The sequence below is a fragment of the Aspergillus aculeatinus genome (assembly GCF_003184765.1).
Source record: "Aspergillus aculeatinus CBS 121060 unplaced genomic scaffold BO66scaffold_79, whole genome shotgun sequence".
NCBI classification, from domain to species: Eukaryota; Fungi; Ascomycota; class Eurotiomycetes; order Eurotiales; family Aspergillaceae; genus Aspergillus; species Aspergillus aculeatinus.
Genome location: NW_020291548.1, coordinates 44,480 through 57,175, shown reverse-complemented (window position 1 = coordinate 57,175; position 12,696 = coordinate 44,480). Strand labels below are relative to the sequence as shown.

General features: G+C 54.3%; 6 protein-coding genes across 6 annotated transcripts; 4 read left to right on the top strand and 2 right to left on the bottom strand.

Annotated features, from left to right (window-relative positions):
• Positions 1-281: 281 nt before the first annotated feature.
• BO66DRAFT_336114 (ATP-binding protein) lies at positions 282-2,214 on the top strand (the record flags this gene model as incomplete). The annotated part of the gene is made up of 2 exons (XM_025644266.1): positions 282-1,802; positions 1,873-2,214. The coding sequence occupies 2 exons, from the start codon at positions 282-284 to the stop codon at positions 2,212-2,214; spliced, it is 1,863 nt and encodes a 620-aa protein (XP_025498294.1).
• Positions 2,215-2,759: 545 nt separating this feature from the next.
• On the bottom strand, positions 2,760-3,490 carry BO66DRAFT_443967 (uncharacterized protein; the record flags this gene model as incomplete). The annotated part of the gene is made up of 3 exons (XM_025651559.1): positions 2,760-3,140; positions 3,225-3,283; positions 3,388-3,490. 3 exons carry the CDS (start codon positions 3,488-3,490, stop codon positions 2,760-2,762), a joined length of 543 nt encoding a protein of 180 aa, XP_025498293.1.
• Positions 3,491-4,032: 542 nt separating this feature from the next.
• On the top strand, positions 4,033-5,140 carry BO66DRAFT_234494 (short-chain type dehydrogenase/reductase). Its single transcript, XM_025642787.1, has one exon. It carries the CDS (start codon positions 4,183-4,185, stop codon positions 5,005-5,007), a length of 825 nt encoding a protein of 274 aa, XP_025498292.1. The 5' UTR covers positions 4,033-4,182; the 3' UTR covers positions 5,008-5,140.
• Positions 5,141-6,917: 1,777 nt separating this feature from the next.
• BO66DRAFT_336137 (uncharacterized protein) lies at positions 6,918-8,726 on the bottom strand (the record flags this gene model as incomplete). Its single annotated transcript, XM_025644269.1, has 4 exons — positions 6,918-7,910; positions 8,004-8,083; positions 8,208-8,604; positions 8,670-8,726. 4 exons carry the CDS (start codon positions 8,724-8,726, stop codon positions 6,918-6,920), a joined length of 1,527 nt encoding a protein of 508 aa, XP_025498291.1.
• A 473-nt stretch (positions 8,727-9,199) lies between these two features.
• Positions 9,200-10,471, top strand: BO66DRAFT_385358 (uncharacterized protein). Its single transcript, XM_025646137.1, has 4 exons — positions 9,200-9,425; positions 9,491-9,624; positions 9,724-10,198; positions 10,298-10,471. Exons 1-4 carry the CDS (start codon positions 9,224-9,226, stop codon positions 10,354-10,356), a joined length of 870 nt encoding a protein of 289 aa, XP_025498290.1. The 5' UTR covers positions 9,200-9,223; the 3' UTR covers positions 10,357-10,471.
• Positions 10,472-11,210: 739 nt separating this feature from the next.
• Positions 11,211-12,683, top strand: BO66DRAFT_443963 (Zn(II)2Cys6 transcription factor domain-containing protein; the record flags this gene model as incomplete). The annotated part of the gene is made up of 1 exon (XM_025651558.1): positions 11,211-12,683. The coding sequence occupies one exon, from the start codon at positions 11,211-11,213 to the stop codon at positions 12,681-12,683; it is 1,473 nt and encodes a 490-aa protein (XP_025498289.1).
• Positions 12,684-12,696: the final 13 nt, after the last annotated feature.

Below are 12,696 nucleotides of genomic sequence, written 5' to 3'. Positions count from 1 at the left end.
ACTCAGTTAAACCGCGCAGATTCCCGGCTCATACCGCAGCTAGCGCCAGTCAGCTGTCAGTCATACAATCCAGGGTCTCATGAGGGTCATATAAACCGCCAACCCCACCATCTCAATCTCACCTCACTTCTCCATTCCCGTTATCCGACATACGCCCTCGCCCGCTTCGCTCACACGACCCAAAATGGCTCCTCTTCCCTCTGGTATGAGTATCCGTGGATTCCCCTGAACATGAAACTTGCAAACCCCGCTGAAGCATTTCTATTTCTTCCTTAGGTGATATGGATAAGCTCGAACCCACCGAAGAAGCAGCGAAACCTGGCTCCATCTGCGAGGCCCACGTGCTGTACCAAACCGCCCCGGACGAGAGGGGCCGCACCTCCTGGACCCGCGAGCCGCCCAAGGACCTCCTCGATCCCGCGGAAACGCCCCTGTCCGGCAGATTTGTGCTGCTGGTCCGGAAGGTCAAATGCTACGACGGGAAGCGGAACCTCAAGATCCACTCCGTTATCGTCCAAAGCCAGCCCCTCAAGGGGTTTCTGGCCCGCCTTCTGACGGGCTACCCCGGGATTACGTCCAGCCTCGACCGCCTTGAGTTCCATCAGCCGTTCCAGCCGTTCGTCCACCGATGGGAGGAGTTCTGCCAGGCACGGGCCCGCGAAGACGATCCCACCACCCAAGCCCACGTGGAGCTTCTGTTCCGGATCCTCGAGGAGGAGCTGCGCGAGACCATTGCGCGCAAGAACGACCTCGTCAAGAACCAGGTGATCACCCACGATCTGCTGTGGGCGATCTTCGAGCCCGGCGCTCCGATCATCAGGGTGGTCGACGGGCGCCAGCGCGCGTTCCGGTTCCAATCCGGCAGCTACGATAAGCGAAGCGGCGTGTTCGAGATCGCAGCCCAGTACGTCGACTGGGATGGCGAGGGCTTCGGGTACGAGACGGAAGAATTCACGCTCAGCCCCTACGAAGGTACCACCCCGATTGTGGACCTCTCGAGCTTCCCCCTTGCCTACCACCGCGAGCACGCCCGCATCCGCGAAGAGCTCATTGCCCGGGGTAAGCTCTGGGAAGGGTACCGCGGATATCACTACCAGCAATACAAAGGTCTGGCGAAGGGCTACATCCCCGTCCTCAACCGCCAGATGAAGTTCAACATCCAAGGGCGGATCGTGATCGACACGGAAGCGTACAACAACTTCAACGCACAAGAAGAGATCACCGGGTTAGACCGCATCGCCGCCGGCGGCGGCAGCAGCACCACCACCACCAGCCTGTCCGATGACCAACGACTGATCGCCACGCCCATCGTCCGGGGCTATGCCCTCCAAGAGAAACGGTGGCTGGCGTTCTTCGTCGACGGGGTCAAGGACATCGTCTGGGACGCGCACGCCTTCGACTCCCTGGTCCTGCCCCACGAGCAGCGCGACCTGAAGAAACTCGTGCTGGGCTTTGCGCGCGCCCAGGCCCGCAGCCGCGACGCCTTCGACGACGTGATCCACGGCAAGGGGCGCGGGGTGATCATGCTCCTGAGCGGGCCGCCGGGCGTCGGCAAGACCCTCACGGCCGAGAGCGTCGCCGAGGTGATGCAGGTGCCGCTGTATGTCCTGAGCGCGGGCGATCTGGGCACCACGCCCGAGCGCGTGGAGAACACCCTCCGCGACGTCCTCACCATGATCCCCCGATGGGGCGCGATCATTCTCCTCGACGAGGCCGACGTCTTCATGGAGGCGCGCGATACCCTCGATCTGAAACGGAACGAGCTCGTCTCGATATTCCTAAGACTTCTCGAGTACTACGAGGTGTGTCCGGCTACCCCGCGAGAAATTCAGCCAAACAAGATACACAAAAACTAACAGGCTCACAATCTAGGGCATCTTATTCCTGACCACCAACCGCGCCGAGCACATCGACCCGGCCTTCGAATCGCGGATCCACATGTCCATCCGCTACCCCGAGCTCACCTTCGCATCGCGACACCAGATCTGGCGTCAATTCCTCACCCAACAACGCCATACAGAACCATTCTCGGAGGATGAGCTGGACCGGCTCGCGGCGCTGGAGCTCAATGGCCGGCAGATCAAGAACGTCCTCCGCACGGCGCACCTGCTGGCCGAGGAGGAGGGCTGTGCACTGACACACGCGCATGTGCAGGGGATCTTGAGCTTGAGGGACTATCTGAAGCAAGGGGGGATGAGCAGTGGAGGTGGATAATGCCTGCCTGCGAGTTAGTTGCCTTTGCGTACAAGTCTTGATGCGAGACCATGGTCAGGGTGGATCTCACCCCAAGAGCCCTTTCGCGTCTAATGCTGTAATGCACCATGTCATCTCGGTTTGTCTTATCTACCTAATGCTCATGGATTCAAGCAATCAGATTTTGAAGAAGACTACTTTCTGTTCGACACTGTCTGTAGGAGGTTAGCGCTATTGTCGCAGGCTGGTCTACATGCGTCGCGTCCAGGCCGCGGGAAATGTTGGCCCGGCAGTGGGAGAGTCAAAATTTGATCTTTCGATGTATTAAGATTGTGGCGCTCACTGAGGCATTGTTAAGTACCATCAAAGAACCCCCTCATGCTGTTCTCACTCAGTCAACCGCTTGATTGGCCTGCTCGGTGAAAAACGCAAAATATTTCATTTCAATACTGTCGCGTGGAGGATCATCGACATGCTTGGGATCAACAAAGGCCGAGTGGAGCAAGGTCACGCTGGAGGCGACATCACTACTCAACTGCATGAAGATGAACGGTTCATCTGGCTGCCTAATTGCTCAAATAATACCATTCATGTTTCTCGTTGAAGACCGATACCCCGAATTCGAACACCTGCTCGGCAATGACCCTCCGGTCTGGAAAAATGTCCGACGCTGGGTCCACAGACCTCCAATCACAGACTGCAAGAGGATCTTTTCGGGCTGGCTTGATTGGCCTCCAGACATTGACCACCACAAAGCGACAGCCCATGAGCCGCGCCATTTCGTCGGCTGGTAGGATCTCCTTCAGAACCGGCCGGCAAGACGCGTGCGTGATATCCGAGTGAACACCATGCGAAGGAGAATTGGGGGGGTGCTCATTTTGTTTCCAGTCTGATCGCCCTCGAACCTCAGGCGAGTAAGGTAGACAATGACTTCCGATGCACCGGTCCTGTTCAACGGAGTCAGTCCGCGAATGGGGATTCGTTGCCCGCCGCATCTTTTTTTCCACCACGGTGATCGTAGCACAACCTACATTCCCTGGACGAGGTCTTCCGTGGCGGGCTGAACGGATCTCCTTGATCTGCCGTTGGTCTTTCCAAATCGGTCACTCTCGCATCCAGCTGATGCTTGACAAATTGAAAGCCTTGGACATCCAGGGTGAACTCATCTTCTTGCCCGCGAATGTCCCTGATTACAAGCGCTCTCAAACATCTTGAGGCCCTCGCGCTGAGCATTTCGCCGTTCCGCCTCGGGGATGTCGGCATCGATTGGTTTTAGTCCTTCGCGTCCAGGAGGCATCGTATAGTTGAGAGTTGTCGAAACGTCACCGCCCTCTCGCGCCGGGGGGGGGGGGGGGGGGGGATCGATCTGTGATTCCGGGGAAATGGCCATGCTGATGAAACATGAACGAGGGAGTGGCAAAGAAACGAAATGGCGGATTTGCTCGCGATAAAAAGCCTCTCTTAGGGAATGATCATCGAAGAAAATTTCGTTTCCAAGTTGGATCTCCTATGTAAGATTTGCGTGAATGAATTTCCTCCTCATGTTGGCTGTCCACCCGGGCTCGGTTCGGACTCGGGTTCGTATTCGCAAAATAGAACAGGTTCAAGGATCCACCTCTCTTGATGTGACCCACCAAAACAATTTCGAACCCCCAAATTTGAGATCCGCTCGCTCGATTTGACCCCATTCGTTACGGCAGCTAGACTGGTATGAGCTGTGAAAGCGGGTCTGGGACTCTCATTGAGGTTGATCAAATATCTTTCTTTTCTCGGTCGAGCTGAGCTCGGGGCTGGGCCCACATCAATCCTCCCTGTATAAAAAGCAGACGAAACGTCCAACTACCGACGCACTCGAGTTTCCATCCAAACCACGCATTCATTATTGCAAGAAGCCCACTCCTTCGTGACTTCCAAGCCCCACATTGATTCTCTCCGGCCAACCCGCCTCCCAAGCCCGCTTTTCCTCGCCATCCGCAGAGAGCCATCAGCATGTCCGCCAAAAGCATTGCGATCCTCGGGTGCGGGGGCATGGGTCTGGCAATCGCCCGACGCCTCGGGGTTGGTCGCCGTCTCTGTGTTGCCGACTACTCCGACGAGATTCTCTCCGAAGCCCGGGAAGCCCTGGCAAACGACGGCTACCTGGTGGAAACATACCAGGTGGATGTGTGCGACTATGATTCGGTCCGCCGCTTTGCGCAGGCGGCCGCTTCTCAGGGACCCGTCGAAGCCATCATCCACACCGCGGGCGTGTCCCCGTCGGGCCGCTGTGCCCGGAAGATCCTTGCCACGAATCTTGTGGGCACCGCCAATGCTCTCGATGCCTTTCTGGAGGTCGCGCAGACCGGAACAAGCATGGTCTGCATCGCCAGCATGGCCGGGCACATGGGATCGGGATTGCCGTCGGAGCTCGAGCATCATCTCGCGACCACGCCCCGGGGTCAATTGCTGGATCACGCCGCGCTGGACATCGACGCCGCCGATCCGCACGGGCCGGCCCGGGCCTATGGGCTGTCCAAACGGGGGAATTTGCTGCGCGTGCAGGCGTCCTCGAGAGCATGGGGTCGCCGTGGAGGGAGGGTGAATTCGGTCAGCCCCGGGGTCATATCGACCGGCGCGGGGCGGCAGGAGATCAGCGGCCCCGCGGGGAAGTTCATCGCCCTCAGTCCGGCGGCTCGGGTCGGAACGCCGCAGGACATTGTGAACGCGGTCGCATTCTTGGTCAGTCCCGAGTCCTCGTTTATCACCGGCAGTGACATCCTCGTGGATGGCGGGGTCGTCTCATCGTTGCGATGGGACACCCCCCTGAGAGCCTGAACGTGAGCTGCTGATATTGATGGTGAATCTCGCGAGTGACGATTGACGGTTGGAGGAGAGGTTCTGCCGAGGGACCTGGGGATTTCAAGGTTGCGCTCCGTCGTGTCAGACAGGGTCCACGCATGAGCTGCTCCAGACACCCGAACGATCATTTCTGTTCCGCATTTGGAGCACCAGGATAGTGAACCAGATGAGCCATACAAATCTCCTGTTACATCCCGGAAAGTAACCAATCACTTTTTCTCTCTCTTGCTGGGAATGCTAGTTAGTGTTCTTTGACCAGGGTAAAGGCGGCCATCTGCCCCATCCATTGCGGTGACAGCGAAAAGGGGTAAACGGGGAGGGAGGCAAAGACACGAACGCGAAGACATGGTCTTCCGGACTCCACTCTGTAACGGTGTTGATCCACCCAGTTGGCGGGGCGCACATGCTCCGCTCCGTTCGGGGCAATTCTGCCGATGTATGATGTGACTGACAGCTCATCTTTGCATCGCAACACCAGATCTAACATTATTTCCTCGCCTGATAGCGCTATATGAAATTATTTTAGAAGAATAAGCTGGACCGGCTCGCAGTACTAAAACTTAATAGCTTATAGATTAAAAATATTCTTCATACGGTGTATCTGCTAGCTAAAAGAAAAAACTGAATATTAATATATTTATATATGAAAAAAGTCTTGAGTTTAAATAATTATCTAAAGCAGAAAGACATAAATAACAAAAATAAATAATATCTGTTTATAAATTGGTTATTGTTATATAAAAGTCTTGATATAAAATTATAATCTAAGTTAAGCTTATATAAATAATCTTTTTACTTCTAATATTATAACATATTATATTAATACAGCTTGTTCTATTAATCTTATGCTTATGGTTCACAGATACTACCTTGATAAGTAACCTGATATATGGCCGCTAGCTACTATGTTAAGCATGCTTTGCTTTCCGCTCTGAAATGAGATCACTCTATGTTAGCCGTACTCACCAGTATGCTTAAGGTGTGTTGCATTGTACCAAGATCTGAAGTAGCAATACTTACTGAGGCTTAGGTCCCCCCCCCATTCAGCGAGGCTTCCCTTATGACTTGAGCACGGGAGCTCTATTTCCCCACTGCACACCAGACTTCGCGCCCGAGATGGCGACGAGAATGATCCCCCGAAAAGGGTCGAGTCTCTCTCGGAGCGGAAGATATATATATATATATTTGGGTACTGAACCTCCATCCTGCCAGACGACAGATGGTGCTGTGCAGCGGGCTGACCTCTTCTTCCTAACCCCAACATAACATCAGGTTTAGACGAGGTTTGAAACAGCAGCCAAGCAAGCCCATTGAACTATTTTTGGTCCACAGCTCCGGGCAGGAAACCCAAAAAAACACAAGGAAGAAAAAAAAAGAAAAGAAAAGAAAAGGAAAACCAATCCAGGATACGGGGATGAAGATCGCCTCGCCGTCAAATGCTCACAGAAAGACAGAGAGCAGAGAGCAGGGAGCAGAGGGCAGAGAGAGAGAGAGAGAGATCGCGCGCGCACACGCAAATGCACAGCATCCCCCCCTACCCCATTCACCAAGTCCCGGCAGGATAGTACGACCCATGAAACCCAAAGCCCACGGCCGAATCGCAGACGGCACGCCCAACCTCCCGCATGGTGCGCGCATCCAGACAAAGGAGGTAGCTGGTGCCCGTATCCCCATTCAACACCACGCTGAGAAGGTACCCGGCATCCTCCTCGGTGTTATTGTTGTTGTCGTCGTCGTCTTTCGCAACTTTCACATCGGGGATGAAGATGGCTTCCCCGGGGGTATGTCGTTCCTGCTCCCACAGCCAGGATTCTTGGGTGTCGAGGTCGATTTTCGCGATCGCGTCGAAGAAGGATGACTAGGTAGGTAGGGTGGGGACGGCCCCATCAGCCACGACCACCACCAATGCCCTCTAGTTGGGTGGATTTCGGCTGGGAAGAACAAAAAGAAAGTGCAGATGGGGATTCGGGATGGATGGACGGATGTGTGTATACCTTGCCTTGGTTGATGAGATTGTAGACGTATCGCGTCTTTCTGGTTCTGAACCGCGGATTGAAGGTCGGGAGGTCGCCGACACAGTGATCGTTGTCTATTGTTAGTATCGCCTCGGCGTTTGGCAAGGGGAGGATGGCGTCGGGCTCAGATGATCTCTCCTTCGCGTCGTCCTCTTTGGCGGCCCTGGTCACAGCCGGTAAACGATAGCGAACCAAGCGAGGACGCGAGAGCTCGCTGCCATAGTACCTGGTCACGTTCGGGCCGGTGGACACCATCGTATCGTAGTATGCGCGCTGGATCATCTCGTCGGTAGGATATTGAATGATATCGCAGAAGATGTCGGTGATCGTCAGGCTTCCGTCAGCATCATCATCATCATCATCATCACCATTATCATTCCCCGCACGGTTCGTTTCCTGCCACGCATTGATGGTGTGAAAGCAGAAGAATGCGGGGCTAAGATATGTACCCACAACGCCTTGGCCGTGCACTTTATCCACAACATACCATCGCGCCGGCGCCATGCGATCGAAACTGATCGCATCTGCGATGTTTCTCTCCCAAAGGATTTTCAACCCCCCGGCCGCATAGTTGGCGGGCCAGACGCACAGAATCACGTAGTCGGCGCTGAGAAAAAAAGAATGTAGATACGCCGCCTTCACCTCCGGACCGGTGATTGTGGCGAGGATCTCGGTCTGCCCCGTGGTGGCAGACGTGCGGAAGATGCGGTACGTAGCATACCTCCGCATGTTGAGGTTAAAGTTGTAGAAGTCACCCGTCGTCGGGTCAACTTCCGCATGGGCACAGGACAGTGGGCCTTTGAGGTCTGGGTGCAGATCCACCTGGCGAGTGACCCCCATTGGTTCCAGCGTCTCGGGGTTAATCTTTGTATTCAGTTTCAGTCAACTGTTCTCTCTTGTTTTTTTCCTTTTTTTTTCATCTTGTTGGATGAGCGGAAGGGAGAAGTAAGCCCTTACGTGTTTGAGAACATTGGCATCAGTCAGCGATGTCAGGCTGCGGGCTGCCGCCAACGACGCGCCGGGAACTTGTAGGCTCGCTGGCACCCCGGGGGCCTAATTGCTTGTGGACTTCAGGTTAGAGACGCAAAGCTATCACAAGAACTTGCAAAGACAGCAAATCACTTATAGGAGATGAAGAATGGGTTGGATGCTAACGTTGACATGCAGTGACCCCGGCATTAACAAGCCCTGGGTCCTTGGAATTGAAGGGCGGATGGAAGAACGACTTGACCTTGCGGAAGATGCTTTCGCATGGATCTCGCTTCTGTCCAAAGGTCATGCCTTTCAGCGTGCCGGACTTTCGTGCTTCTTCCGTCAACGCGTCGACCTGCCCTCGGGCGTTGTAGAAGACTTTGCAGGACCCGGTGGTGGATTGTGGCACCAACTCAAATCGGTGCACAAAGGAGAATCCGTCAAACCAGTGGCTGAGCTGAAAGTCGCTGTCTTTGACCTTGTATGTTCCAGGACCGATTCTGTACAAAGTCCCGGCCAGTTGGTTTGGAAGGGTTCCCATGACCGGCAACTCCACCGGGGTGCGATGCTCAGCCGTGGCTTCGAACTGCAAGCTTGAAGATCATGATCAGTCCCTCGATAAGTGACTGGAACTTTTGGAGTTTAGCCTACGCCTGCATCGTTGGGCCAATTATTGAAAGGTGCTCGGGCCCCCCCTTTCTGAGCCATATCTGTCTTGCAAAAGAAGAAAACAAAAAAGAAAAGAAAGGTGATCTCTGCGGTATGTAAGTTATGCAACAGAAGGGCTGAATAGTCAGTCAATATCGGTATATCAAGAAGCGCAATGTGGGAACGAGAATGATGTCAACATACTTGAAATTCATTTTAGTTTTCTGAAGATTCGTTTCCCCGCAGTGGCTGCTGACCAAAAACAAGCCGGTGGCAGGCTCTTCTCCCCTGCTTCTGTTTTTTTTTTATTTATTTTTTTTTGGCTGTTTTGTTCGGCCTGTTTTTTTTCCCCCAATTCCTAAGGTTGCCCATAACTGTCGCTCGGCGACTTTCTCTCTGCTCCTAGCATGTCGCAGCTTCTAGCGCCTGTCTCGCCCGACCAGGCAGCATGATATTTCAACCAGCACTTCATATTTCAGCCGATTGAATCCTGAATCTCCTAGGCTGCAGGGATTACAATTTGATCTATGGTGGTCGAACCCAAGGAAAGTTCCACGATGTTGAAGATCTCGCAGGACATCCAGGTTTTCCATGAGCTCAGTGATGTAGTAGACCAAGTGACCAGGATTCCACTCGAGCTTGGTCAACACCGGCTAACCATCGCAATCGCTGCGGTCTGTATCTTGACCGGAGGTGGATTAGTACCGGTGATAATTTATCTCGTCTTGACCAAAGCTGCGGGGCTCCAACTTTGGATAGGTATGTGACTGGCAGTTTGGTGTGCCCCGGGCCTCAAGATTCGGCTGACAGAATGGTAACAACAGTTTTCACCATTCTTGCAGCCGTCGTGGGAACAGTCAGTGCATCGATGATGCTGCGGCGAACCTGGCGGCTCCTTCGTTCGGATTCCACCTGTCGGCCCTACACTACGGCAGGCAACGACCACGATACCATGTCAGTCAGTCTCACTCTCTCTGATCTATAAACCAGTGATTGCCCTCGCTTTCTGTGGCCGGCCCACTTACTGATGAATGACTCTTGGGGCATACATCCACAGCTGGACTATTTCCAGTGGAACTTTTTCACGGGGTTCTGTTACATCGCGGCGTTGATGATCGCAGCGGTCAGGACCAGTCTGAGTCAGGATGACAACAGCAACAACAACAACACCTCAACTCGATTGATGAGCCTGTCTTTGTCGCTCCTAGTTCTCCAAGTAAGCAGCCAACTCCTTTGCGCCGCCGTAATGGTTCGAATAGAAGCCAAATATCCGTTCCGGGTCTCTTCCATGGAACGGACCGCCATGGTCCGGCCAGGGGTCTACACCATTATCGAGGACGTGGTCGCGGTCGATGGCGGACAGGGACAGCAGTACCGCCGACTGCTTGACGCACGCTATCGCTCGAGCAAGCCGATTCGTCTTCTCCTGGCGCACCTGGACTTAGCGTGGGGTGTTTCTGGTATGGCTGTGGCGGCTGCGCTCATCGCTCTCACTACCACTCTCCCTAGCGCGAAGATGGTATTTATCGTTGGTGAGTTTCTGAGTCCAACGGAAAGCGCTTCCGGCCCTTTTCTTTAAGCTCGCCAGTCACTAATGAGTGGATCTTTCTTTTTCTTTTCTCCCCAAGCAGGTTGGCTAGTCCCTTGGGGTTGGACCACAGTGCTCGTGGGGACCACGCGATGGATGTAGAGGCTTGCGCTTATGCGTGAGAAAGATGAACTATTTGCGGGGGAAAGGAGGGCAGTAGATTAAAAACCACCCTACTTCAGGGAAGTTGTCTTTGGGGGTCACATGCAAATCAATTTTTTCGACTTATATGTCACCGACGCAGGCGCGCAAGATAAGATCTTAGGGCCTTAGGACCCTTAGGACCTTTAATGGCGGCGTTTCCGGCGGGGGCAGCCAACACCTGCACCTGATTTGTAATTGTTTTGTAGGCTAGTTCTGGGAAGGGGTGTTCACCACCTGGCAGTTACCTTCTATACCCGTTTAGGAAAGTGTTTATAGGCGCCGCGCCGGCCTTGGTTAATCAAAATTGACTGGATGCAGCAGCAAACAGCAGATGGTGCAGCCAACTTAACCAATCGGCAACTCGGGTGCGGGGTGCTTTGCTACACCCATCGTAGAAAGCGTGCCTGTTCTCCAGGGCTGGGACTCGATAAGAAGTGGCGATGGGGAGGGAGTATAAGGAGAAAAAAAAAAAAAGCCTTGCCTAGAAACTCTGCTGGGCCGGGCTCCCCGCGTCCCAAGACCCCTAGCGGCGCACTAGTTCAATCATACCTAGTAATCATTGCCCGCCGCCTACCACGGTGTTTCCGAGTCAGCGCTGTTGGCATCAATCGAGTCCAGGATTGTGAGTTGCTTGGTCTTCATAGCAGGCGTTCCTTCCGTGAACAATCGTTAGTGATGACAGGTCCGTTAATAGTAGAACAATTCCACATAAGAGGCAGCACTTCCCCCTTCCCCCCCACCTCCCCACAACAATTATATTGTTCGGAGACTTAAAGCAAAACCAAGATTCGTCGACAGAGCCCTTACCCCCAATGACAGGACAAAACTACAGGGCAATCGAGGCTCAGTTTCGGGTAGCCTGCGAGGAATGCCACGCGCGCAAGATCCGCTGCGAACTGGCTCTGGCGAACAGTGGTGGCGCGGGCAGCAGTTGCAAAGCATGCGCACTCAACCAACGACGATGCCTCTTCTCGCTTCGGAGCCGGACTGGGAGACCGCGCAAGCAGCCTCTGACTTCTTTTTCCTCTTCATCCGCCTCACCACCGCAGCCACTGCCAGTGCAGACGAACCGTTCGTCCAAATCTTTGCAGGCGGGACCCACTACCCAGTCGCCCCTACGACCGATGTCGTCATCCATGCGGTCGGGGGAGCAGATGGCGGGAGACGAAGACGGGGGAGGAAATGAGGAGAATGAGGAAGGGATGGAACAGGTTCATAGCCTCGTTCAGCAGAACCTAGAGTCACTGTCGCATGGACAACAGGCGCAGCAGATGTGGACTCCGGAAGCAATTGACCCGGCGGAGTGGAATGCATCACCATCCGCATGGGCAATATTGGCAGCTAACAATCCACAGCAGTCGGCGCTGGCATTAGCCTCGTCGGGGCAACTCGAGGACTTGCTCCAACCGTCCGGTGGTCTTCGTGGTGATGGCTGGGAGACGGATACCCTCAGCCACCATTTCATGCTCCAGCAAGGATCCGGCACCGGGGGCTCTCTCTTAGAATCTGGAAGGCCGATCATGGACCCCGTGGCGGAGCCAACTTTGATGAGACTAGAAAGCCTGACCGCGCTGGATGAAGGCACAGGAGGCGCCCCACCGACGTCCAGGGGCGCCCGAGAAAAAGGTTTCTTGGATGCCCTCGAGTTATGCAGCAAGCTCCACACCACATGCCAACGATCTATGATACTGGATCTCCTCACAGAGGCCGGCCAGGATCAGGTGCGATCCGTATTGAAACTCTTTGGCGAACTCAATCAAGCGGCCTTCGCACTGCAGGAGGCCGACGATCATGCCTCCTCCTCGCTTTCTTCATCATCGGAGACAAAAGTCGTTCGAGTCGCGCTCATGGAAGCCACGCAAGTGTCCACCGGGATTATACAGTACAACTTCCAACGACATCATTATTCCACCGCTCCTTCAGATCCAGTAGTGAGTGAAGGCCAGTGGTATAGTCCCCCGGAGCAACCGGCTTTCAGCTCCGACAGACCTGGTCCGCGGAAGAACGGCGGGGTGGCCAAATCATCGCTTAAATGTCGGGACACCATGCACGAGCGGCAACTAGGGGCTCGACTGAGCTGTATTGAACTGCTGATTCGCTTGGAGTTCTCTCTGATCCGTTTCCGACATGTCATGTCTAAGATAGGATGCCTGCATGCTGGACAGCGGGCCTCGCCCCCTCAACGGGTCACTTGTGATTGCTGGCCTAATTGTGTACTCAAGATTGATGGTGCTCGCTCGCAAGTCTCTGCTTTGCTGAAACAATTTCGCAACTATTGGGATTGATGAATGTTATTGA

Bases quoted from the DNA above. Each gene is read 5' to 3' on its own strand.
- BO66DRAFT_234494 (XM_025642787.1), top strand. From the start codon at position 4,183: ATGTCCGCCAAAAGCATTGCGATCCTCGGGTGCGGGGGCATGGGTCTG.
- BO66DRAFT_385358 (XM_025646137.1), top strand. From the start codon at position 9,224: ATGTTGAAGATCTCGCAGGACATCCAGGTTTTCCATGAGCTCAGTGAT. The intron at 9,625-9,723 runs GTCAGTCTCACT...ATACATCCACAG, and splicing joins ACGACCACGATACCATGTCA to CTGGACTATTTCCAGTGGAA. The intron at 10,199-10,297 runs GTGAGTTTCTGA...CTCCCCAAGCAG, and splicing joins GAAGATGGTATTTATCGTTG to GTTGGCTAGTCCCTTGGGGT.